Here is a 27,942-nt window from a genome sequence, read left to right on the forward strand (position 1 = left end):
TTATAACATTTTTAAAGGACTTTTTAAGCATATTTATTTTTTTTCTTGTTGTGATATGTTTACTTTGAGCAGCAGTTACTAAATAATTTATCATTTATGTATAGCCAGTAATTGTCCTTTGATGCTACTGAATGAAAAGCTAGCACAAACAAATGACAGGAAATGGCCTTTAAAAAATAAAAACAATGTGATTATAATATCATAAGAAGAGGAAAGGAAATAACATGTTATGTCATCAAACGTAATAATTTAATACTGATTACTACAGAAAACAGCACTTACCCAAATTAATTCTTGCTTCAACCAAAGCATACCTTTTAGAGAAATACCAAATCCATTGATGGAAAATACACCATCATCTTGTTTCAGTTGTTCAGTGACTAAGTAGCTTCTTCACTATAAATTCACAATTTTCTGAGTGAATCCTGACTGAAAGACTATCTATATATTTTCAACACCAGCTGAGTACTTGAGTTTTGAAAGAAAGTGGCCTCATTTAATGTTGTACCAAGATCAGTGAATGGCTGTGTGCTAGACTAACCTCAAGCAATTGGGGCCCCTCTGGGAACTTAGGTGGAATTTAGAGGGTCCCCCATGGGTGGCAGCTCCCCCAGACCCCCTGCTCCTGCATGGGCTCCTCTCCACGGGCTGCAGCTCCGGCCCGGGGCCTGCTCCTGCGGGGGCTCTCCATGGGCCGCAGCCTCCTCCAGGCCACATCCACCTGCTCCACCGGGGGCTCCTCCACGGGCTGCAGCATGGAGATCTGCTCCATGTGGGACCCATGGGCTGCAGGGGGACAGCCTGCTCCACCAGGGGCCTCTCCACAGGCCGCAGGGGAACTGCTGCTGCCTGCCTGGAGCACCTCCTGCCCTCCGGCTGCTGCTCCGGACTCTCTCTCCCTGCTGCTGTTGAATAGCATTTTTTTTTTCCCTTTCTTCAATCTGCTCTCCCAGCGGCCCAGCCAGCGCTGCTCTCTGGCTTGGCTCTGGCCACCGGCAGGTCCATTTTGGAGCCAGCTGGAGCTGGCTCTGATATGACATGGGGCAGCTGCTGGGCTCTGCTCAGAGGCCACTCCTACAGCACCCCAGCTACCAAAACCTTGCTATGTAAACCTAATACAGTGTACCAAATATATTTTATTAGTACAGATTTTATATATTCAGTTATTGTAATTTATATACATGTCTGCATGAGCACACAAGTACAAATAGATATATACATATATAGAAAGAGGGGTCATTTTGTGTTTGTGCATAGCAAGTATAATCCAATGGTTACACCAATATCACAATTACTGTTTACTTCTGTAATCAGTTGCCTTTTCTTATGCCGAAGTGAAGTCGAATATATAACTCGTTTTTGATTTAGGAAGTTGATCAGTAAGTTCAGAAGACACCTTAGTATTTTTTGCAAGACACCTTCAGTGTTTGTCAACTTAGAAACAAGTTTATTCATTTAACTTAGAATATTTAGCTAAATTCCCAATTGGTTTTATTCCTTATTAATGAAGTGTTTATTCCTAGCATTATAAAATACAAAAGAAAAAAATAGATTTATTAGAAAGCAGAAGCATGGACTGTATCATGATTTAAAGATAACTGTATAAAACCCTGTTATTATGATTAAAGTTCATTGAAATATAAAGCTTTAATACTAATTCAGCTTTAATACAGCTGAATGCTCAAAGATGGAAGATGTTTTATAGTAAACAAGCAGTACAAGTGAGCTTTCCAGAGGCTTTTAACCAAGCCAGAAACCAACTAATATTGAAATGAAAGGGCTAAGGTACCGAAACTCCATACCACTGCCATAACGTCATGAGTTTTTGGAGCTGTGCTTGGTCACAGCTCTTCAGCTAAGGGTGTGGTATAGCAAGTGTGTGTTTACCTATTTTGGGGGCAGATCCTTTGTGCAGAGGCAAGAGTTACGTTTTTAACTTTTAGTCTGGTGTTCAGTCTGCTGGTTCTTGTTGCATTTCATGAGGATGGAATCTTGATCCACCAAAATACTCTTTCTTTCAAATTCAGTGGGAGGATTACAGGAGGTCAGGCAATCTCCATTCAGTTGTTCATGGATTCCATCCAGCCATACAGATGACTAAGTTTGTAGGGTATTCTTACTTCATGTGACTTGTGACACGAATCTCTGAAACAGTCTTAGATTTGGAGTCAGGAAACTCATGCAATTTTTGTATTAAGACAGTCAATGAAAAGAATCTTTTCACCTTGCGATCACAGAATATAGAGGAACATTGAAAGATTTTCCAGTACTTCTGCATGCATGTGGCCTGCTTTGCTATACAGTATGTAAAACTGCAAGGCACTTCTGCTGTGCTGAAGCACAAAAAGCTACTTAGTCATTAGGTGCAAGCTGAATTGTTCAAAATACGTTGATCTACTTTATTGCTGGCTTAGAGGTTAGCAGTCAAATAGAGTTCATGATTGGATTTCATTTAATTTATACAACTCAGTTGGAAAATTAAAGACAGAATAGAGTGTTACCAAAATATAACAATTGTTCAGGGATGCCCAATTTGGATGTGGAATAAAGTCACACTGGGGAGGAAACATTCTGGTTTAAAAGAAATACGAAATCAGTGAAAAAGCAAAAGGATATAGCAAAGAATGTTTCAAATTAAAACACCTATACCAACTAGAAAGGCCAAAAGAGTTAGTGGAATATTGATGAAATCACCATGAGGCTTAAAGCAAGCAAACAGGCATTTCTGAAACAGTTTAAATTAAAAGGGCAGGGAAAAAAATTCTAGGTAGGTTATGTATAGAGTCATCTGCTATATAGAATCATAGAATTGTCTGGGTTCAAAAAGACTTTTAAGATCATAAAGTCCAGTCATCAAAGTGACCTAAGTCCCATCACTAAATCTTTTCCCTTACCACCATGTGTCTTAAATACCTCCAGGGATGGGGACTCCACCACTTCCCTGGGCAGACTGTTCCAATGCTTGAACACCATCTCCATGAAAAAATTCTTCGTAAGTCACACTTGGCACAACTTGAGGCCGTTTCCTCGTGTCGTATCACTTGTCACACGAGAAAAGACACCAACACCCTTCTCGCTCCAACATCATCATAGTTGTAGAAAGTAATGAGGTCTCCCTTAAGCCTCCTCCTCTCCAGACTAAACAATGCCAATTCCTTTGGCTGTTCCTCATAAGTCTTGTTTTCTAGTCCATTCACCAATTTTGTTGCTGTTTTCTTAAAACATTCCACCAGCTCAACATCCTTCTTGTAGTGAGTCCCAAAACACAATATTCAAGGTGTAGTCTTACCACTGCCTTGTACAAGGGGACAATCACTTCCCTAGGTCACAGCAGTGTAGCTGGCCACACTATTTCTGGTGCAGGCCAGGATGGCATTGACTTTCTTGGCCACCTGGGCACATTGCTGGATCAAGTTCAGCTGGCCATTAAGGTGGCAAAATCATTATATACAAAACAAAAAAAATATTCAGTAAGTGTTTATGTTCTAGGTGTGGAAAGTAATGCATGCATTATGTGAGTAGAATAAAAAGTTCACATACACTGTCAAGGGAGAAGTTGGGCAACATCTTTTAAAATTAAACATTCAATAGACAAGAGGCCTAGCTAACTTAAATGCAAGGACTTTGGTGAAAAATTGAATGCTTTCTGTTCTACAAATGTTAGTTTTTAATAAAAACAGGAAAATTAAAGAGATTACAAAGAATTAGAGAACGGCCATTTCATAATCTAAATATGGCAAAAGGTATGCTGTGACAGGGTTACAGAATTGGTGGATAGGGGAAGAGCAACTGTCATCATCTAACTGGGCTTGTGCAAAGCGTTTGACACTGTCCCCCGTAGTATCCTTGTCTTTAAATTGGAGAGACATAGATTTGACATATGGACCACTCAGTGGGTAAGGAATTGGCTGGATGGTCGCACTCAAAAAGTTGCAGTCAATGGCTCAATGTCCAGGTGGTGTTCCTCAGGGGTCAGTATTGGGATGGGCGCTGTTTAACATCTTTGTCAGTGACATGGACAGTGGGATAGAGTGCACCCTCAACGAGTTTGCTGATGACACCAAGCTGTGTGGTGCGGTCGACATGCTGGAAGGAAGGGATGCCATCCAGAGGGACCAGGGCAGGCTTGAGAGGTGGGTCTCTGCAAACATCATGCAGTTCAACAAGGCCAAGTGCAAGGTCCTGCTCCTGGATCGGGGCAATCCCAAGCACCAATACAGGCTGGGCAGAGAATGGATTGAGAGCAGCCTTGAGCAAAAAGACCTGGGGGTGTTGGTTGATGAGAAGCTCAACATGAGCCAGCAGTGTGTGCTTGCAGCCCAGAAAGCCAACCACATACCCTGGGATGCATCAAGAGAAGCATGGCCAGCAGATGGAAGGAGGTGAGTCTCTATTCTGCTCTCGTGAGACCATCTGGAGTGCTGCATTCCGTTCTGGGGGCAGCACAAGAAGGAAATGGGCCTATCAGAATAAGAACCATGAGAATAATCAAGGGGCTGGAGCACCTCTCCCATGAAAGGCAGAGAGAGCTGGGGCTGTCCAGCCTACAGAAGAGAAGGCTCCAGGGTGACCTCATTGCAGCTTTTCAATATTTAGAGGGGGGCCTTACAAAGAAGACAGAAACTTTTTGCTCAGACAGACAATCTCAGTACAAGGCAGAATGGGTTTAAATTAAAAGAGAGTGGGTTTGGATTAGATATTAGGAAGAAATTCTTGTCGCAGAGGGTGGTGAGGCATTGGAACAGGTTGCCCAGAGAACTTGTGAATGCCCCATCCTTGGAGGTATTCAAGACCAGGTGGGATAGGGCTTTGAGTAACCTGATCTAGTATGTAGCATCCCTGCCCATGCAGGGGGGTTGGAAATGGATGATATTTAAGGACCCTTCCAACCCAAGCTGTTCCATGATATGATATATATGGGACAGAATGCTTTGTTCCCTACACTCATCAGGAAAAAAAAGAGACTAAAGTTGTAACCAATGCTGGTTAGTATAATTTTGTAATTAGTAGATTAACTATGTTGCCTTTTGGAGAAACTGGAGGGATGGGATAATATTGTTTTAAAGAGTTGACCTTTTTTTTATTTATAAAAATAACTGAGTTGGTACAGTGTTTGTAGTACGGGCAGATTTGTACCAAGCATTAATTTATGAGCCACTGCTGTTCTTGTATTTATTTAAAAAGAGAAAAAGTCTTTATAAGAAAATAATTGCGTATACGAGGACAAACTGTTACAAATAATTTGAATCGAATACGTTGGGTTAGACACTGGCGGGGTAGCCGGGCCCAAAGAGTCGTGGTGAATGGAGTTAAATCCAGTTGGAGGCCGGTCACTAGTGGAGTCCCCCAGGGCTCAGTACTGGGGCCAGTCCTCTTTAATATCTTCATCGATGATCTGGATGAGGGGATCAAGTGCACCCTCAGTAAGTTTGCAGACGACACCAAGTTAGGTGCGTGTGTCGATCTGCTCGAGGGTAGGAAGGCTCTGCAGGATGACCTGGATAGGCTGGACCGATGGGCTGAGGCCAGCTGTATGAAGTTCAACACAGCCAAGTGCCGGGTCCTGCACCTGGAGCGCAACAACCCCAAGCAGTGCTACAGGCTGGGAGATGAGTGGTTGGAAAGCTGCCTGGCAGAGAAGGACCTGGGAGTACTGGTTGATAGGCAGCTGAATATGAGCCAGCAGTGTGCTCAGGTGGCCAAGAAGGCCAACAGCATCCTGGCTTGTATAAGAAACAGTGTGGCCAGCAGGTCTAGGGAAGTGATTGTCCCCCTGTACTCGGCTCTGGTGAGGCCGCACCTCGAGTACTGTGTTCAGTTTTGGGCCCCTCACTACAAGAAGGACATGGAGGTGCTCGAGCGAGTCCAGAGAAGGGCAACGAAGCTGGTGAGGGGTCTGGAGAACAAGTCCTACGAGGAGCGGCTGAGGGAGCTAGGATTGTTCAGTCTGGAGAAGAGGAGGCTCAGGGGCGACCGTATCGCACTCTACGGGTACCTTAAAGGAGGCTGTAGTGAGGTGGGGGTTGGTCTGTTCTCCCATGTGCCTGGTGACAGGACGAGGGGGAATGGGCTAAAGTTGCGGCAGGGGAGGTTTAGGTTGGATGTTAGGAAGAACTTCTTTACTGAAAGGGTTGTTAGGCATTGGAATAGGCTGCCCAGGGAAGTGGTTGAGTCACCATCTCTGAAGGTCTTTAAAAGATGTTTAGGTGTAGAGCTTAGTGATATGGTTTAGTGGAGGACTTGTTAGTGTTAGGTCAGAGGTTGTACTTGGTGATCTTGGAGGTCTCTTCCAACCTAGATGATTCTGTGTGATTCTGTGAATAGCAAGTGGTCAGAATGCAATAAAAATCTTACAATACAACCAAAAGCCAGGTTATACAGTTGGAAATCATAAATGCAGGTTGTGTCTGCTGCCTAGTACAACCTCTGAGTGACATCTTGGAAAGAATTGGATAAGAGATGGATTTAGAGTCATTTGGGGAAATAAGGTGAGTGCTCAGTGAAGTCATGACATTGTATTCTTTTGTATTTCATTGTATTCCATTGTGAATTAAAGCCAAGGTACCAAGTATGCAATCAGCAGAGCGCTACTGGAATGTTAGCACCCCTCAATGTGTCTAATTTTGAGGTCTACATTCCAATGGGATTGTGGAAATGCTGCAGGGAGTTCTGAGGTAAAGAGAAGTGATTAAAGCTAGGAAAACATCATTTCTTTTAAGAAGAACTTAAAGAAATATAAATTACTTAGCTTGCTGAAGAGAAACCTGAGTAGTGACTGAGGTAACAGTGTAGGAAAGATGATAGTTTCCCCATGCATGGTGTCTTAAACTGGAAATAAGAGATCAACCTGTAGTGCCCCAAGTTTTCATAGTATCTAGATTGTGGAGTTCCCATCAGTCAGATTGATACGTACTGATCCATAGTTGAGCCAAGAATTCAAATGAATTCCTAGACTTGATCCCTTTAAGACTTTCTAGATAAAACAATTCTTTTTAAGGAAGTCAACTAAGAATTCTGGAGTTACACATTTTCTTCTGAAACTGTTTTTCTTAATTTTCTGCAGATTTTTTTTTTCTCATAGTGCTTCTTGGAGCTAACTTTCCTAGAGAGTTTTGGCAATGTTGGAGAAAAATAATACTGTCTATAATTCTTGTTTTCAGAAACATTCAATATGTAATTTATTACACATATGCATGCATATATATACACGTACACATATATACAGAGTTATTTTTTGCTTGATCTCGAATATGGAACAGATGGTTGAGATAGTTGATGACCATTATGCTTGGCCCTAGAATAGTATAAGCCTTTTGTAAAGTTGTTTAACAGCTGTTATCTTTCAGGACTTCAGTCAGAAAAAGATATCGAGGGTTATATAGACAAGAGATTGTAGTAATTGGAGAAAAATACTTAGGCTAAGCAACTTCAGATAAAAGGTTAAAAGCTGTTGTTTATACATAAGCTAGTGCTAGCCAGTATTTCAGGAGTTATGGAAAGTTACGGCTTTTATTTACTGTAAAATGTACTTTACATCCAAAAGCAATAAAAATCACTGTTATTTGGAAATTTGGTCCATGTTTAGAAGGAATATCTCCAAGCCAGAATCCAGCTTAGTACTTAAGCAATTTTACTGAAGTGCTCTTTGCAAAATATGGAGATAAAAGATTAGAATTTTTAAAGAATGAGTTGCATTTCAAAAATTTCAAAAAATGAAATTCAGGAAGGAAATGATTTGTATGTAACGCTTGTACTGCCACTTCAGGAAGCAAAAATGAAGTTGTGTTTTATTTTGTTGCATTCCATTTGTGGATGAGGGGATGAGTAGTCTGGGGAGGTGATTGCACCTGTTCAGGAAGTCTGTGCTGAGGGAGGGAGGAAATATTCCAGACTACAGGAAGGGGGAAGAAGAGGAAGAATAATGAGTGAGAACAAGAGAAGAGTCTGTAGCATAACAGTGGGACCAAGAAGGCAGTGAGAAGAGCCTACACCAGACACACAGCTATGCCTCTGTAGTGACAGAAACTTTCCAGTGACAAGAGACAACAGTGCAGTGCCTACAAGCTGAGAAAAGCTAAGGTATATAAAATGTCAGCAAATTTACTGCACACAAACACCTATGCTTCAAATATGAAGATTGCAGGTACAGGCTGATTTGTAGTCCCTTATTTTGATTATGCTGTACTTCATCAATTTCATGGTTTTCCATTTCAAGAAGTTGGTTATTTTGCATTCTCCACCAGTAAGTCTGGCTTCTGGCTTTCCAATTAATCAGTTCTTGGGGCTTCCTCCTTAGCATGTAGGTTTTTTGAATTGCCTTTCTCACCTACCTAACTTTGTGAAGTGACCCTAGGAATAAAAAATGTAGGAAGTTGAGAGTCTGTACTCTTGAAGCCAAATATCAAAGTCCTATTTTGACCTAGTACTGATCATAGAGGGAGCTTGAAAAATTACTTTATAATTAGGCTCTAAAGGAATTAGGACCTTCTGTGTTCTGTACAGAAACCTCTTTCCACTGGAAAAACAAAAGAGGGAGAGGAAGGCTGAATAGTTATCAGGAGACAGGTTCTTCTTCTTAATTCCGCAGTACTTTAAGATAACTGAGAGTGCGTCCCTCTTACAGAAAGCCTTTTGATGTGCTGGACTGTTGTATTTCAAGTGCCATTTGTAACCCACTCTTGCCGAGTTGCAAAGAAGAATTAGTTTCTTCCAGGAGGAAGAGAGAGCAGAGTTGTATTGTACCTGGCAGCGTACTTTGGAAATATAGAGAAGAAAGTCCTATAGTTCCCAGGCACCTAGAATATCTTCACAAGGTTTTTGCTGCCACTTTTAATGAGAACTGAATGCATCTTTTTAACTTTTATCGCTATAAATATTTCAGATGTGTAACTTTAATTGATATGTATGTTATTTTGCCAGAATTCTGTAAGAAATATGTTCTTGTAATATACTAGATTGGTGTAGTGATACAGCTTGCTTACTGCATTATCCAAAATTTATATAAATGTTAGGGAGTTATTTGGGTTAAAAACGTCTCCTAACACTTCCCTTGGTTTTTGTTTTTGTTTTTGTTTTTTTTAAATCAGGATAGAAAAGTAGAACTGTATTCTCATGTAAAAGTTGTTAATCTTCCTCAGTATTGTTTCTGCCAATTGAAAATTAAGATTTACTGCTGTGGTTGATTTTTTGAGTACCTTTGCAATGTCAGACTTCTTTTTCTAGTACTTTTCACAAGCTCTGTCTTTGTATGTACACAAATGAAAATAAAATTTGAAAGACGTCATAATCCCATAATTCTAAGTCTTTGCTTAAGGAAAGTAACATTGTGGTAACAGAGCTGCAGGAAGGTGCTTGCATGGCATATTCCTGCATTGTAGCTATTTTTGTTATGCACTGACTTTGAATACTAAGTAAGTCAAAACTTACATTTTGGAAAAAGTGGAAAATACAGATTCTGACACAGAAAAACTTAGTTACCAGTTCTTTAATACTGGTAACCATTAGATCGGCACAAATAGATATGAACTGAAATTCAAGAAATTCCATTTAAACATACAAACAAAGCTTTTTCACATTAGGGTGGTCAAGCAGTGGAACAGGTTACCCAGAGAGGTTGTGGAGACTCCATCTCTGGATATTTGAAGTCCTGACTGGACAGCGCCCTAAGTAGCCTGCTCTGATTGGCCCTGCTTTGAGAAGGCCACTTGGACTGGATGGTGTTCAGACATCCATTCCAAACTCAGCTATCTTGTGATTCAGTGAAGACAGACATTGTATTTGATGTTAATACACAGTCTTGCAAACTTTTGGTTTCTTCTTTCTAGTTATTTTTGGTTATTTGTTGTAACATTTTAAAACTAAATTAATTTTCATATGTAATATTTTTTCCTTACATACTGGTCATGTCTTCGTTATATAGCAACTACATTGTCTGTCCATCTAAGAAACCCAGGATGCTAGAATTTATTACTTCAGGAAACTGAATTAGAGAATACATGTAATATTTATTTGGCACTGCCTCTCTTTCAAAATCTCTTTGTGTGGTTCTTATAGCTAAATCTTACAATATTAAATTAAAAATACAGATGGGAGTTCTTTGTTTTATTATTCATATCCTTGACATATTTCTAATGGGCTCTTAAAATAAGTCATCTGTTATGTTCTTTTGTTGTCTTTGCTAATGAAAATATGAACTTCTCTAGGTTCTAATTGATTTTTAAGCCATCTTCCTAGCATCAGTGAGTCAGTACATTCTCTTTGTTTATATCAGAGATTTACTGCCCATTAATTTTGATTCTGTTTCTCCTGAGTGGCTTTACATTCCTAAAAGATTAAATTCTTGTAAATATTTTTCCCTTTGCAGTGAGGAGCTACGGAAAGAAGCACGACAGCTGAAACGTGAACTGCTGGAGGCAAAGCAAAAAAAAGAAGAGCAAGCTTTAAAACCCAAAGAAAAGGAAGGTAAGAGTATAATATAGCAGGTGTTGTGTGGATTTCCAGTTAACAATACAGTTTTAAAGTTGTTTAGTAGTTTTGTGTTTCAGATGGATATATTGCTGAAATGTTGTGGGGGTTTTTTCCCAGAAAATTAGTTTTCCTTAAGAATGAAAGGATGCTAGTATATAAATAAATTAGGTGGCATTTGTTCTTTCAGATGTTCTTCAGTTACATATATATAGTTGGGCAGGCTTCTGTATTTGAAATATTTTTTTTTCAAATAATTGATTTAATTCTTTAATGGGGACCTACCTATTCTGACCTCCAAAGGGGAAAGTATTCCTGACTGTCCAACTTGGAAAGGTACTTAAAGGTACACATGATTAACTCTGAACTCAAAGGTATTGACTTCAAACTTCTACACCTCTTCTGAATGATACCAGGGGAACTTAAAATCAAGAAGTCAGTTGCATGTTTGTTCTTCATAAACCTTAGCAAAATGGGATCTTCACATGCCCACTTTTTATCAGAATAATTTTATATTCAATTACTTACTAAATGCACACAAATTGTTAAGTATATAATGGGTAAATTGCATTTTTAGTGCATAATTAACACTTCGTTAGCTGAACTGAAAAAAAAAAGGGTTTTAAGTACTCTGGAGTTGCTAGACACATTTCTGGAGTGGGTTCTTAGTCCAGTTCTCAAACAACATAAAAAATCTGAAAGAAAATATAAAGTCATTGCCAGAAAAATTTCCATTACTCTACTCTGTATCATTTATCATATCATTTTTTATACAAATTAGAAAGTAGAAATCATAACAATTGTTAGAAAATGTCATGGATTCTCTTGAATCTCTGAACTTGATCAATAACCAGTTTGGCAAATTAAAAAATACAGTATCTGGAACTTGTATATGAAGTCTGTCACCATATTATACAAAGTAGTGGCTCTGAAAAGCTTCTAGGAATCATACTGTCACTAAATGAATATAAGCTCATGTTGGCAAGACACTGAATGCAGTCATTGGACACGTTAAAAAAGGAACTGCAAGTGGAAGTGTAGAAAAGAGAGTAGTTCTTATGTACATATATGATAAATGATAAAGAGTAGTGCCATGTATGGCAATTGTAATACCATTGCTTTAACATTATCCCTGTTCTGGTGCCTGTTACGTCAGAGGACTTACTGTAGAATAATTTGAGGAAATCCACTTTACAGTGACAGACTAAATTAATACTTGGATACCACTGGTAGATACAACTATGGTACAATATTGAAGGATACCTTTTATTCAAGGACAGGTAGGGGGTGGGGGAAGAAGAAATGGGAGCTTTATGTATCAGCTGTTTGGGGGGGTGTTGTTGTGTGTGTGTTGGTTTTTTTATTTCATTGAATTAAATAGCAGGTAGGAGATTAACCTGTTCAAGAGCTGTAGGTAAGAATTAATGGTAAAAATAGTTCTTGTTTTCCTTTTTGTGAGTGCTGTCAGAGCATAAGTATTTGTCTGTTCCAGTACCTGTTGAAAAAGATATATGGCAGGAAAGAAACCATTCAGCAGGTTCTTGGAGTACCTAACTGAAAAATATGAAAATAAACATGTTCTAAAATTGAAGACAAAATGAAGAAGATGTTAAATGAGATGCAAATAGTGAAGGGCAAAATGATTAATGAAAATACAGTAACAGGAGAAGAATAAGCAAGAAAAGAGTTGGTTTTCTTTGGCAAAACAAAAAGGAACTAAGCTTGAATGCTTGTTTTAATTCAGTCTTTAGCATAGCAGTCAGCTTTGTTCATATGGTTACATGTGATCAGTGACATAAAGGAAGTATTCAGGTACAGAACAAACAAACTAGAGACTGCTTAGATAAATTAGGTGCATTAAAATCATTCAAACTTGATGGAATTCAGTGAAGCATATCAGAGTTGGCTCAAGCAGTCCCAGAGACATTAACATTAATAAAGTATTAAAAGAATTCTTAAAGAGAATTGTAATCAAACTGGAAAGCAGGATTCCCAGGAATCTGTTTATTAGTGATCTGGAGAAGACAGCAGATTACCTTTATTAAATTTTCTGGACTAAAAAAATATATTGGTCAGGGAAGGGGAAGACAAAAGGAAAATCAGAAAAATGCAAATTTATAAGAAAAGTGAGAAAATAAGAAAATAAGAAAAATGCAAATTTTAGCACTAAGTATGTATTTTCACATGCAGTAGTCAAATTGAAGAGCTGTCTTCCCTTGCACTAGGCCTGGTCTGTGTTGAAGCTTTTACTGACATGATTTGGTTTGTTAAGTTGGAAAAAAGCTGTTCCTTTTTTGTTCCAATTTTGTATTGGATTAATCAGTTCATAGAAGATTAAAACCATGTCAAGGTAAATGGAATATGTGCTTAGGAAAGGGGGAGGTCTGGTGGAAAAAAACAATAGTAAGTGGTTTGTATCTCTCTTAGAAATGATCAGTTGTATAAATTCAAGATGTTAGGTAGCGCTTATGCAACTTAAAATCTAATACATATAATGCCATGCTATTGAAAAAGACTCAAAAAAAGAAGTATAAAGTAGCATGTTGTATGCAAGACAGACTCATTGTTCAATCTGAGCAGGTCTTCATCTCTAATATATTGCTCAGTTTTGGCCATTCCACTTGGAAAAAAAGATATTGAGACTTATTATAGGAACACAGAAGAGAGTAACATCAGTGACTGATGATCTGGAAAGCATAACATTTGAACATTGTAGGAAGAGTGGCTGTTTAGTTTAGAGTAGAGATGACTTTGTAAAGGAAGCCATATTAAATACCTTCAAGAATGTTAAAGGCTACCATGGAGAGGAAATTATTCTTTGTAATTCCTGTGGAGAAGACAAGAGATAATAGGTTTCAATTACAGCTAAAGGGATTTAGGTTAAATGTTAGGGAAAACTTCTATTGGACTAGATGACCTACAGAGTGGAACTCTGCAACAGAATATTAGGCAAATACTTCTTCAGACTAGTTTAAAAAAGGTTGAGCCTCTCTTGTAGGTGGGATGGGCTTAGATGTTCTGTTTTTCTAGATTCCGTGAAGAACAGCTTCTTAATAAATCAAAAGAAATATAAGATGTGACTTGGAAGAGGGTTTTTTTGGGGAGGAGAAGCTAAGCATCTTGCTAACGGGGATGGTAGTTAAGTGGAAGCACTACGGAAGGTATTGTGTTTACCATCACTGTTTAAATCAGGCAGTTAAACTCTTGGTTGTAGGTCTGCCAAAATTATTGAGTAAAGTATTACTGTCCTTGTTTTTTTGCTTTCTTTTCAAATAGCTTATACTGGTACTCAAGTGAGATATTTTATCTACATCCTGAAACAAGCAGGTCAATATCCTAATGATGTTTCCTTTTTTGATGAAGTGTTACACAAAGAAATGTAATTCACCATATGATCAAAGGAAGTAAATATTTCTGATGGTAGAAAAACTACTGTTACAAAACGCACACCAAAAAAGTAAATGAGACTCATTAGAGACTCGTAATGAGACTCAAACGAGACTGATTAAACATGCTTGATATGGTCTTGAAGAGGAGTTTTAAATGGCCAATTTTCACTTCCATAGTCTACCCACTGCTTTTTAAAAATCATTCTTTAGATGTCATGTACATGCCTGTCAATTTGTTGTCACTTGAATCATACAAAACTTATAATCTGTATGGAAAGAACAAGTACAGTTGTGTGATATGTAAGTTTCTGGTAATAGACAAAAGAGGTCGTGTACTTCAAGAACAGCAGAGAAGACTTGAAATTTTAATAGGAATATTAGCTAAAACGCAGATCTACATTAGTGTCTTTACCGCAGACCAGATGTGTGCTTTTGGATGTTGCCACAATGGAAGTTGTGTTCCAGGAGCACACCTGATGAGTTCCAACTGGTAGTCCAAAATGGAACAGTCCAAAGAGTATATATTGAGCTGATCAGGGCCTCAGCAAAACTGTTTTGTTCCTGTTTCACAGTGTTATTTGCTAAAATTGAAATAGCCAAGGTTTTTCTGTCTTTCATGAGTTTCATCATTACAAATACAGGTGGCCTAAAGACACAAAGTGATTCAGATCTAACTCTCTGAATTTTAAAAAATGTTTGAGTCTGCCTGAGTCTTTATGTAAAAGAAAACTTCTGTTTTCATCCTGGAGCTAAAAGCAGTTTTCTGAAGTTTCCCATTTTCACTCTAGCCAAATACTCACATTATCTCTAAAGTCTTTTAGAACATTTGAGTTCTAAAGCATCAGTTTTAAAGAAGATTCTGGTTAAAATTTTGAATTTATGTTAGAAATCTAAGTACCAGCCTGTGACTGCAAACCTAATGCTACTGTCTTGCAGTGATATTGTAATAGTAATTTAAGAAGTGTGATTTCATTGAGCAAAGACCTCTAAACTTGCTTAATTATATTAATTGTGGAAACAATTGGAGTTGTTTGTAAGTTTTTATAATACTAGCATGATGTAATATCTTAAAATAAAACTTTGTTCTGTGTAACATCATCTCAATCGTAATTTATGGATGGTGTGTATTAAATTAAAACAGGGTTGAGTGTTCACACTAGATCCTATGACTATTGGGAAAATATTATTAGAAAACTGAATTTGTTAATCATCAACAAACAAAAGTGAATGTCACTAACTAATAGATTTTAGTACGGGAAGTGCTAGATTAGGGAAGGGGAAAAATACGTGAATACGTATTAATTTTTCATATACGTTTTAATATTTCTTTAAAGAAAAATAATTTCATAAGTTTAATAAATTGGGAGAACCATAGCGGTGTAAACTGTTTCAGGTTTATACTAGAAAAAAAAATGAACATGAATTTGTGTGTGATGCAGCTGTGATCGTGTACCTGTTGCTACAGAGGCGTTAATTGTAAAAGCACAGTTATATTATTGCACTTGGTTCCAAGTATCGTACCACCAAAAAAATGTGGAGCAATTGGATACAAACGGAAAAAGAAAATAACAGAAGACAAGATTAACTCATTGGGAGATATTCAAAGATGTATGGAGTTTAGGTAGGCTGTTGTGGAATCTTAAGTATTTACAATGGTAAATACAAGGAATTAAGAAAGATACTTTACTGTAAACAACAATTTAGAACTTAAGGATAGCACAAAAGAATCTTGAAACACTTAGCTTGAATAAAATCTAAGAGCAGTAAAACACAGCGTAGTACCTGAGCAAATAATTTTACCCCCAAATTAAAAGCATTTATCTCAGTTCGCTTGGTGAATTTTTAATCAACCTGAGTTTTCATCAGCGAAGTAGAGCTCTCAAGAGCAAGATTATCTACCAAATGTGTAAAAGTTTACCTATTCTGCATTAGTTTACATACAAGAAATTGCATATATTTAAAACAGTCTACTGTCAAGCAATGACTGAGCGAATGACTGGTCCTTTGGCGACCCAGGAGTTGGACTCGATCCTTGTGGGTCCCTTCCAACTTGGGATGTTCTATGATTCTGTGACCATAGCAAGAGATTTTTCCACTGTTCTTTGCCTGTCCTCTCGGGGGAGTGTGGAATGGAGAATGAGTTGTGACATGCTGGATCAGGTATGTCTATGCAGATGATGCAGACACTTACACAGTGTCTGTCTATGTTCTGAGCTGTGTTCTTTAGGAAAAAAATGCTAGTTCAGAAGCTATGCAACTGCATTAATATGGTATTCTGCTTGATTAATAAACACTGCATCTCAGCCAAAATTTGCAAGCATAGGGGTAGAAATTAACTGAAGAGCACAGATTAGTATGAGAATGAGGCCTAGGTTATACTGGACCTTTTGCAGGATCAAGGCTAAAACTGAGATTAAGGTACTGGCTAATGAATGGATGGTGAAAAGACACATCTATTTTACATCCACTGGCAGATTAGTATTGGTATCACATCTTTAAATGGTTCTTTTTACATACTATGCCTACTTTTTTTTTTCCAAATTCAGAGCATTAGATTAATTAAAGAGGATTGTGGGGTGAAAATTTAAGTGTTTACATTGTTTCAAGAGGATGGAGATTTAAAAAAAAAAAAAAACTAATTCCCCCCTTATATGTTTGATTATAACCAGCCTTCCAGTCTTTGAATAAGATTGTTGACTATGCCAGACTGCTGTCAAGACCTTACTTTAAATAAGATGTTTTTCTTTTATGTGACATTTGCTGCATTGATGCCAGAAATTACATCAAACATTTTAATTTGAGTGCTGAATTACTTCAGCATTTTGAAGTACTTAATCAAGTATTTGAAAAAGATATACTTAAAAGTTTCATTGTGTAAACCTGTGAATATACTTGAAATTTGCATTAGAGAAATACCATCTGTTTTTTAACTATATGTTGGTTTTAAATAGTTTTAAAGTAGTATTTTAATTTTTCTTATTAGAACTTTTTTTGTAAACTGATAATCTTTAGATGAAAAAAATTATCACACATAAGAAAACAGAAAAGTCACAGAATAATAACTTAACAACTAATATAAAAAACAACACTTAAGTGTAAGAATCCTACTGGGGCACAAATTATTTTCTACTTTGGTTTTAATTGTAGTAAGAGAATTGAATGCTTGAAGTGTTTAGAAAACTCTACAAAGCTAGCAGGGATACCAGTTTAAGATTATGTTTTATTTCTGTTTTATTATTAACTTTGGGTAATGTCAGTGGTACTTAAAGATTTGCTTAAGTCCTGTCAAGATGCTTTCTTGAAGTCTGAGACTTTAAGAGAGTCGTGCACCCTTGAAAACACTGTGAAAACTGCAAAATCCAAATTTTGTTGGTTTGGCAATTCTGTGGCATAAATGTGTTAGATATTAAGATTTCATGGTATATACTGCGTATCTGCATTATATCAAAGTGTACATCCTGACTATGTCACTTTTGCAAATGTTTTTGTTTTCTTCCACTATTTCCATTTCTATTTTTTCTCATTTTATCTGTCCTAAAATAATACGCAGCATCCATATTCTGTCTCTTCTCTGCCAAAGTAAATGCTTTTCCCTCTTCTTTCTCTGCTTGCTAAAGAAAAGAGGACAAAAACCTCACTGTAAGCCAACTTTGACTTCAGTAATAATCTTCAGTGGCTCTTCAGTATTTTAACAAGGCCAGAACTGTAATGACAATAACTGAATAACAGTTTAAGGTGTGAAGGAAACCACAAGTAAAATCAGACAGTTATTATCAGAAATACACTGGAGAGTATGTTATAAATTCTTTCAAGCATAATAATATTAATTCATATTGTATATTCCAGAATATTTATTTTTATGTTACTTTACAATAAATTAATGTTATTTTTTTCATAAACACTATTTAATGCTGGAAGAAAAATTCTTCCTGGGTTCTGGAAGAAGTGTATTATCTGTCTTAGGTCTTAATTATAGAAATGGGCTTTGTGTTCTGCATCCATCACTTCTAGTAGGAATTCCATTTGAATTCCTGAAATATTAAGGAATATCAGAATTATTTTTATTTTTATTTTTTTTGTAATTCATAAGGATTTTGTTTTGTAAGTCCTATTTTCTGGAAGAAAAAAAAAAAAAAACAAGATTGAATCTCATCCATTATTTTTTAAAATCAGCACTGCATGCCTCTATCAGTTCAGAAGAATGCAGTGTAAGTTGACTTCTTCTGAAAAGCTGAAATTTCAGTGCTGTAAAACCAATGTGTTTTAGGCCTTGTATTTTAAGGCACAAAAACATTCAGTCATAACTTTCAGTTCAAACAAGGAATTGGCCAGGGTTTTTCAGTTTTCTCTTCTCCCATTTGGTATTTAGTCTAGCTATACCATGCATTTATTGTATTTCCATCCAATTGGTCTTCTAAAAACCAAAATGTTTTATCCAAGTTAAATGTGAATGCAGCTGAGATGCTGTCAGGTGTTAACTGATTTGCCTCTGATTGCTTTGTGCACTCTCCTTGTTATCTTACCTTGGTTATGCATGAACTAATAATTCTAAATGCTAAATGCATCACAAGAGTTAATGGGATTAGTTTTGTCAGAAATGTTTTGTAATGTAAGATACTTATGCCTAGTTGTCTAAAAATCTTCATACTAGCTGTACCTTATCGAGGGAAAAATATCAAAACTCTTCCACTGGTTCTTGTCAGTATGGAAGATGGGTTTTTTGTGTGTTGGTGTGCTGACATTAAACCTTAAGAAACAGCATGCATTTTTCTCTGTCGCAATACATACCATTTCTTCCCTTCTGAAGATTAGTGTGTATCTGGTAATACTTGCAGCAAACGAAACTGATTTTTATTCCAACAAATATTTTATGCATAGCTTCATTATCTCTCCCTTAATAAGGGAATAAAATCTCTGGGTCTTACATGAGTTCTGCCTCCTTTATTACAAGGACAGATGTTATTACAAGTTTTTTTTAACACTGATACAAATAACAAAATTGTAAAGAACCGAAGTTCATACTGTGGAAAATTGTATGCATACAGTCAGTAAAAGATTTGGCTGAAAAATACTAGTACCTTACCATGCACATCAGCAACTGTTGTGCATGTAAAGACAGTGTTGTGCAGTGTAAAGACAGAATTTGAATCTTGGAAAGTGAGCATCAAGCTGAGAAACGAATGTCAGCATAAACAAGGATCATGTTTTTCTGATCTACCACAGTTAGCAGGCCTAGAACAAATATTTACTGTTTTTTGTAAAGTGGAAGGTAAAATTCTGTTGCAGATTGTGAAATGGAGGTTTTCTGATGCAACTTCTGTTGAGTGTTTATTACACTATTTGATTTACCAGCTGCTGTAGGAATGAAGTTTAAAACTTCTTTACCAAGCTTTGTCTTTTGCTCCACTTCCTGTTCTGAACTTAGAAGACTGGCATTCAGTTCAACACCCTTAGAACAAGTTCTCAGGTCTTTGTTATACTTTTGCAATTTTGTATTTAGAAACTGACATCATTTGAACTGTTCCTAATTTAAGTGTGATAAAAATAAACCCTTCTATATTTTTTTTTAAATCAGTCTCGTCGTTTCTGGTTTAAAAACTTATGAATCTCATCCTTAGTTTCAGGCTATCATTGGAAACCATGTCTCAAAAACAAACTTTTAGGTTAGATTACATCATCATGTTGGCATCTGTTATTCCTTAAAGGAATATTTCAGGATAGAAGAATCTATCTGAAAAAAATATAAATTACACAAATACTGAAGTTTATGTCACAGTAAGATGAAGGGTTTCTTGATGGTAATTCAGGCTAGCTAAGGGACAGTAGCAATATACTTAGAAATTATATTTTTTTACTATTATTATTATATATGTTATGTATTATATATGTAATTTACATAGAAATATACTTAAGAATGAAGTGTATTTTCAGTAAAGAAAGTGTTGTGTTTTCTTTTCTTTTTGTTTTCCCTAACCTTCCCTAGAATCATAGAATCATTAAGGTTGGAAAAGACCTTCAAGATCATCTGGTCCAACCATACTACTACCAATATCACCCACTAAACCATGTCACTAAGCACCATGTCCAAACTTTCCTTAAACACCCCCAGGGACCATGACTCCACCACCTCCCTGGGCAACCCATCCCAATGCCTGACTACTCCTTCTGAGAAGAAATGTCTCCTAATTTCCAACCTGAACCTCCCCTGGAGCAACTTGAGGCCATTCCCTCTAGTCCTATCACTAGTTATCTGTGAGAAGAGGCCGATCCCCACCTCCCCACACCTTCCTTTCAGGGAGTTGTAGAGAGCAATGGGGTCTCCCCTGAGCCTCCTCTTCTCCAGACTAAACAACCCCACTTCCCTCAGCTGCTCCCCATAGGACTTGTGTTCCAGGCCCTTCACCAGCTTCGCAGCCCTTCTCTGGACACGCTCCAGGGCCTCAATGTCCTTCTTGTAGTGAGGGGCCCAAAGCTGAACACAGTACACGAGGGGCAGCCTCACCAGAGCTGAGTACAGGGGGACTATCACCTCCTGGTCCTGCTGGCTACACTATTCCTGATACAAGCCAGAATGCCATTGGCCTTCTTGGCCACCTGGGCACACTGCCGGCTCATGTTCAGGTGAGCATCAATCAGCACCCCCAGATCCTTTTCCTCTGCAGAGCTTTCCAGCCACTCTGCCCCACACCTGTAGCACTGCATTGGGTTGTTGTGGCCAAAGTGCAGGACCCAGCACTTAGCCATGTTGAACCTCATCCCATTGGCTCTGCCCATCAACCCATCTTGTCCAGGTCACTGTGCAGGGACTTTCTACCCTCCGGCAGAGCAACCTAATGATATAATATACACATAATTTTATTTAAACTAAGGAAAAAAATCTTTCTTTGCCTGATGCAATTTACACATCCTGATTTGATGGCTGTAGGGCACATGTGCAAATTCTCTCTAACTTAAACTACTATTTTCTGCATCCTACACTACTTAAATAAGACATTTCTATGTTATTTCAGTGCAGTGCCTTCATGTCGTTGTTTCATTCAGTTTTATCTGAATAAATGCTCTTAGATTAAAGAGTTTGGAGCTTAGATATATTAAAGCTGATGTAATGATCTTTATACTTCGGATCAACGAGCTGGTCCTAAGTTTACCACGCTTGATGTGAAGGTGTAGTCCATTTATAATGCTGTGGTTCCTCTTTTTTCAACTCAAATACGAAAGATTTGGAGTGGCTGTGGGATGCTGACTAGCAGAAATGAAATATTAGCCATGCAATCTGCTTTTGCATTTTGAAACAGTATTTTACACTTTAAAAGGGTACTTCCAACCAACAGCTCTCTTCCAGACACTTTCTTTTCTTTGATAGTTACCTGAGTTCGTTCATGCAGACACAAAATATTTTTTTCAAAGAATCGCTCCTTATGAAAGCTGAATATTTTGTTTATATTAACAAATAATGTTTATGGTTTTGAGTTGTTGTAAAATGTGTTAAAAACCCATTGTCTAACAGCTATTGAAAATCCTTCCTGTTATGTTACTTGCTTTTAATGTGGAGTAATAGGTTCTAAGGCCTCATGGAATAATGCAAGCATGTCTTTAAGTCTTTGTAACGAAAGGTACAGAAATATGATGCATACAAGTGCATAACAGTTTTGGTTGACTCACTCTGAAGTTAGTTCAGGTGGATCTCATTATCATTTGTCTGACTTGTGAAAAGGCTTTCCTAGGAGGCAGAGAAAATGAAGTTGAGGATTATAAAAATTATGACAGACAAAGACCCAAGAAACAATAATCTTAAGAGAAAGCTTAAACTGAAATTTAAATTATTTGTGTTAACAGTAAGTGACAACTATATGAGGGTGATAAAAATACACAAACACACAACTTCAGGGGAATTTAACCTATATGTATGAGAATTATATATGAGGTCTACTAGATTAAACTAAAATCTTCGTCAAAAGACATGTGTCACTAAGAATCGTAACTTTAATTTCAGCATATGTATACTAAAGTTTGGATCACAGCATTATAATGTTTATGGCCAATTTGAGACTGGTATTTTCAAGAACACGTTTCCCACATTTTTCACTTGTCATAACTGAACAATTATAATTACCATGGGGTAGACAGGATTCTTTTTAAAACACCCCTTTAGATAAATGTCACCTGAAAGGTTGTTTTCTATAGGAAAGCTCATGGTTTTTTTAGGTATTTAGCTAATATTTTCACTAATACTTAGTCTCTATTTATGTAGCGATATAGTCTATATATATGTATATATAAGGTAGTATATTGTTTCTGCACAGTCAACAAGTTTGATTGGATACACACATTTATGCAAAAACTAGTGTTCACAAGGGGTTGGTCTTGAATTAAGAATATATTTTAGTAATTAGTAGAAAAGTCTGACACAAAGGGGGGTAAAGATGAATCTGAGCCATTACGATTTGTAGTTTTATACTGTACTTTGTTATCCTTTTTAGTTCCTCCAATATTATGCTGCATGAGATTTTATAGCAGATTTTATTTCATTCATTCAGCTGTTTAACCATCCCCAAATGTCTGTGTATATGCATTTGTCTTATTTGGTCCTTATAGAAGATGACCTTTCTTTCTTTCTCTTGCTTTTATCAGTAATTCTCTGTCTGCTCTTCATTATATGCAAGCTGACGAAAGGAAAACGGGAAAAAGGCAGCTTTTTGTATATTTGTTTAAAATGTTTTGCCAGTTATTCTTCAAATACATGCATGGAACATATAAATTAGGATAACAAAGAAATAAGAGATTCTATTTATAGGGATATGTAAACAAATATATTTGATATGTAGATACACCTACTACAAATTTATTTCCTCTTATTATGACATGCTGCATTTATGAACTTTATAGAAAACTTTAAAAGTGAGAGGGAAATTTAGTTTGGAAACAGAAATCATCTCTGTGTAGCTGTCAGCTATCATCTAAAAATCAAGGGTTTGATTTATAGTTTTTTCAACCTACAAAACAGAAAAACTAGCAATTTTTCCATAGCTGTAGAACATTAATACAACATACCAGTTTGGCTGCTCCATGAAAAGCGTTCAGAAATGACGGTAAACTTGTTAAAGGAATTTCAGCAAGTTCTTATTTCTCATCTTACCATCAGAGTATTTATTTCTGTTACCCTGCTTTCCCTGGCTCAGTGGTAAAATAAAATTGAAACAAAAATTTTTGGACTCATTGTCTGCCCAATACAGTGTTTTGTTTTTCATTTCAGCAAGTAGCAAATCATTCTATTTGCTGAGAAAGCAATACAGCTGAAACATTTTATGGAAGTGTTGTGCTTGGTATTTCAGAAGTCACAACTCTTCTCCTAAATGCTACTAAATTATAAACGTAAATTTATTTTGTTTAACCAAATATGTTTCCTTATTCAGAAGAGGAACCTGCTCCAAATAGTGTTGTTGAAGAATACCTTCAGGAGAAGAGAAAATATGAAGACAAGCGGAAGCAGCAGCCAAAGAAAGGCGTTTCTCGTGAAGATCAGGTAATTGTTTGAAAAACTAGGGAAAAAGATTCCAGAAAGAGTTCTGAAAACTATTCTTTCTTCATTTGTGTAAAAATGAAGATTAAAAATCCCATATGTTTCTTTTTCTATAAAAAGAATCTTGCTATTCCCAAACAATAATAAGTATACCTGTATGAGTGTGTACTCTCTGATCACCTATAGATTACCCAGATACACTGATACATGCAGTTCCTATGTATTTTTAAAGTATCATGAGTTTAGTCACTAAAATATTCCAGAAGGAAAAACTACCCACACAGAGATATCTTTGATGATGTTTACGTGAGTTTGCATTTCTCTACAATGCTTTCCTTGGCTCTGGAGCTTGCTGTAAGATAGCACTGGGACAGAAGTTTGTGTATTTGGCATCCCTCCAAAGTGCTGGGTTTTTTTTTACATTTTAGATAATGTTTTAAAGAGATCAGATTCATCCATCTCATTGGGCATTTTGAAGTGAAAAAAAAAAACGTTATTTTGCAGTCAAAATGTATGTAGACTTCAGTATGCAAATGTAAGCAAATTAAAGTTTGACATAAATATTTGTATTTTTTTTCTAAAAAGACAAGTTTGAAACCATTAAATACATGAAACTACCTGTGAAGTGGGAAATAACATTAATGTAAAATCTATGCGGTGCGTCAAATGCATGGGTCTTTAAGTGCATGTCAATTAAGTTAACAAAGATGTTCGTATTCAACTGTTGAAGCCAGAGAGATTGGAAACTTGAGGCTTAAAAACTTCAAAGCAGCGGCTGGCAAATCTTTATACTCTCAGCAAGCTGATTTAGCTCTAAACTAAGAACTTTATGGAAAATTTGTACATTCAGAAGTCTGTTAACTCTGAATTAAAGAGTACTAATGATTGGTTGGCAAAGTGGATCAAGGAATTTAAAACCACTTCTAGTGAATTTGTATCAGCCCTGTCCTGGACATCCTAGGAAAACAAGATAAGTTGACAGGAATACATATTTCAGTCATCTTAATTTTTATTTATGTAGCCTCGTTAGAAACTATTCAACAATAATTAATCATCTGTTCAGCAAGGATTCATTGACTCTTCAAAAATTAATAATCAAGTTCTTTGTATGCCATTTCATTTGTGGTGGGCCTCTTCTAGCCTTGCAAACCTCCTACCTGGTCCTACAGTACAGTTCTTCTGTCCTCTTCTGTCCATCTTCTGTCCTCTGTACAAGAGTAGGAGAAGATAGGGAAAGTATATGTCTCTAGAACACCAGACATTGCACATCCTGACCTTATAATTTTGCAAGGGTCAATTTATGAAGTTACATGATCCACCTTATGGCATCTAATCACTCACTGCAAAAATGCCTTCTAAGACACTGAAATTATTTTTATTCACAGGTCTATTTACAAAAATGCTGGCACCAGAGTAAATTAGGCAAGACACAAGGAATGTGGTTTTGGTTGGTCACAATTTCTTGTAAAAAGGGTTAGTTTGTTTTCATCTGATGGCCTGAGCAGAGATTTGCTCTCTCAGATGTTCTAAGCGTTTGTCTGCAGTAACGTGTAAAACTGCAGAACTTGAATGATTCACAGACTCAAGTATTCTAGAAATTTTCCTTTCTCCCATCTTAAACAGAAGATTAAACAGAAAATAAAGAAAACAAATGCAAACAACAAAAAAAATCCAAAACCTGCCTTTGGCAGTGTTAAAATGTGTTTTTGAAAGAATTCAAAAGCCAGGAAACTCCTAAAGTTAAGATTGCTCCCAGAAGGAAATTTGATTCCAGTGAACACTTCTGGTATTTCCTATTTCTGTTTTCTATTCTTGTTTAGTTTTTATTCTTTTAAATTTGAAAAACTTGACCAAACAAAACTAAATAGCCATACAGAGGTGTTTTACAACATAGGTGGCCAACCTATCACCTACAGATCAAATGTAGTTTACCACATAAATTCAGTCAAGCACTTATTCCCTGACGCTTTCCTTTCCAGGAATGTCTCAAATATCAGCAAGAAATAAGCTGTGGGTTGTGCAAATTATTCTTATGGTCTGCCCTTTTTATGAAGAGCCCTGGACTCCTCTACCATTGCAAAGCTTAGGCATACAATTCTTGTGTAATAGACATCTCTCAAGTGATCAGAAACAAGACCTGTGATATGATCTTCAGATGTCACCTGAAAGCCAGTGACATTTTGTAGCTGAAAGGCTGGGCAATGTCAGCTGGAGAATAAAATACCAAATATAAATCAGTATGAGCTTAATGTATGTAGCATAAGGATCTGTATCTGTAGAAGAAGTTAAGGTGGTTCATTGTATTCGAGTCTAAAGCTTTGAATTTTTTTAATGTCAGTAGAAAATTAAAAAGATCAGCAATGTAAAAGTATGTAAGTATCAACCAAGCTAGGTCTTCAATACATAAGTCATCTGTAATTTATACAATGTTTTGCTTTACTAGATTAAAATGGCAGGTTCAAACAGTAAAATTTGTTGTCAGTGGTCAGTATTGTTTAATCAGAGGTTTCTATTCTGTAAGTATAACCACAATTTTTTTGCCTTAAATGTGCATGTTTATTTCATTAGATGACCAAACAAATGCTCTCAACTATGTACCCCCAGCACTGCACACTCTCTCACCATTGGTGCTCTCACTTGTGGTGTCTCTGACTCTCTTGCTTGTCTCTGTCTGCAGTGTTTGTTTTTAGTTCATAGAACAGTTCTCTCTTCCATCTCATTGTACTGTGTCTCAAAATGATAATAGTTTGAAGATGTTTTATATACCTGTTGTTATTTATAAATCTATGTAACTTCCTTAAAACCATGTATTTAATTTCAGACACTGGCACTATTGGACCGGTTCAAATCAAAGTTAACCCAGGCAATCGAAGAAACTCCTGAAAATGAGATTTCTGAACCTGAAGTAGATAATGATGAAGGCTGGTAAGTTTTATGGATTTGGATTTCTGTGTTTATTACTGGTCAGGTTTGAGTGAGGAATAATCACACACTTCATTTTTCAATTGTTTCACAAACCAGTCTCTTTTTTCGATTTAATGAATCCTTCTTTCTTATCCCTCTTACTACCATTTTACTGTTTAGTGGCTCATTTAGTTACTTGTTTCTTTGCCTTATTTCTTCTTTATTACATCATTTTGAGGAAAGAAGATAGCATGCTTTCTGTGCCAATTATCTCCAGCAGGAATAAGTTATGAAAGGAGTTAGCACCATCTCCCACCTTCGAATTTACTCAGTTTATCACCTCTAGCTAAACTTCTCTGTGTTTCTGAAACCCTACTGCACTGGCATGGTCTTACTGTTAAGCCTAAATTTAAGGAGTAGCAGAAACACCAGATGTAAAAAGAGTTGATGCAGCAGGAGTCAACTAAAACATACTGGTTTAGTACTCTGGAAAATAATGCGGGACAGTAGGAAATGTTTTGCCTTGTATAGTCTTAAGTCCTACAAAAACTGTGGAGTGGTAAGTATTTTAAAGACTGATGGATAAGATAAAGATAGACTCACCTGAAATGGAGGGAGACCCCAACAAAGCAGGGTAGCACTGGAATTGATGAAGTGCTGCAGAAGTTGTGACCTTCACAGTCAAAGAAGCAACCTGTACTGTGTTTACTCATGTTCGTCTTTCATCCAAAGAACCCACATTAAATAGGGAAGGGGAAAAATCCGTATGATTTAAATTGTGATCCTGCAATCTTAGACAGCAAGCTGTTCAGTGATAATAAAGAATGCTTTCATAAAATAGCTATAAAAAAGGGTTTTTTTAGAAAATGTTTTATACAAACTGGTCGTGTTTTTTATAAGACAGGCAATACAGTTGGTCTAATATAATATCTCTGCCTACGACATTTTCCTTAGTTGTATACATAAGCTATCACAGCTACAACAGAACTACCACTAAAATAGAAAATTGAACAACGGTCCTGGCAAGTCTTCTAAAACACCCAGAATTTCTATATCTCAGATAACTTAAAATGAGTAAGTAAAAATACATCATATGTACCTTTATGATCTTCCTAAAGGCTCCGATCTTGGGAGTAGGAAACCAATCAGATACCTACCTCTTCCAAACCCCAAACTAGTACCAGTAACTAGAAAAAAAATTGAATTACAATAAGACAAACTAAAATGTACAAAGATGTTTTAAAGTACATTAGAAATCCTTTTTAAATAAGAACAAAATGACATAACTAATTGTTGTTAAAGGACCCTATGTCTGTTTGAGGAGACTTACACAAAACAGAAAGATAAGCATGCTAATGAAGTGCTTTTTCAGCATTGGGAGGAAATGCAGACTGTCTAAATAAGTTAGATTTACTGCCATTCTGCGAATGAAAAAGATGTGCATACTGATCTGAGAAAAGACAACATAAAAAAGAGTGGGAGGGAATATAATGTATGGGAGGCAAAATGTTTTTTTTAATTTTTTTTTTACATTTTATTTCATTTTTTTTGTTCCACGTGTTAATAAATTAAAAGAAATTCTTCATCTGGAAGTTGCAGGTCAAATTACAATAACGTGTAATATAAAAATGGTAATTTTTATACATTAAATAAGAAAATCTTAGA

General features: G+C 36.6%; 1 protein-coding gene and 1 long non-coding RNA gene across 6 annotated transcripts in view; one reads left to right on the forward strand and one right to left on the reverse strand.

Annotated features, from left to right (window-relative positions):
- The window catches only part of CWC27 (CWC27 spliceosome associated cyclophilin), a 137,524-nt gene that overhangs the window by 90,832 nt on the left and 18,750 nt on the right, over positions 1 to 27,942 (forward strand). For all 5 annotated transcript variants that reach the window (XM_040540520.1, XM_040540521.1, XM_040540517.1 and 2 more), the window contains 3 exons: positions 10,364 to 10,461; positions 23,267 to 23,376; positions 26,195 to 26,298. In XM_040540520.1, coding sequence (XP_040396454.1) covers positions 10,364 to 10,461; positions 23,267 to 23,376; positions 26,195 to 26,298 — 312 coding nt within the window. The remainder of the gene's footprint in view (positions 1 to 10,363; positions 10,462 to 23,266; positions 23,377 to 26,194; positions 26,299 to 27,942) is intronic.
- LOC121061536 lies at positions 24,433 to 27,699 on the reverse strand. Its single transcript, XR_005815138.1, has 3 exons — positions 27,377 to 27,699; positions 26,881 to 26,971; positions 24,433 to 24,580 (listed from the first exon to the last, which is right to left on the reverse strand). It is a non-coding gene; the product is annotated as an uncharacterized LOC121061536 (long non-coding RNA).

This window comes from Cygnus olor, chromosome Z (genome assembly GCF_009769625.2).
Source record: "Cygnus olor isolate bCygOlo1 chromosome Z, bCygOlo1.pri.v2, whole genome shotgun sequence".
NCBI classification, from domain to species: domain Eukaryota; kingdom Metazoa; phylum Chordata; class Aves; order Anseriformes; family Anatidae; genus Cygnus; species Cygnus olor.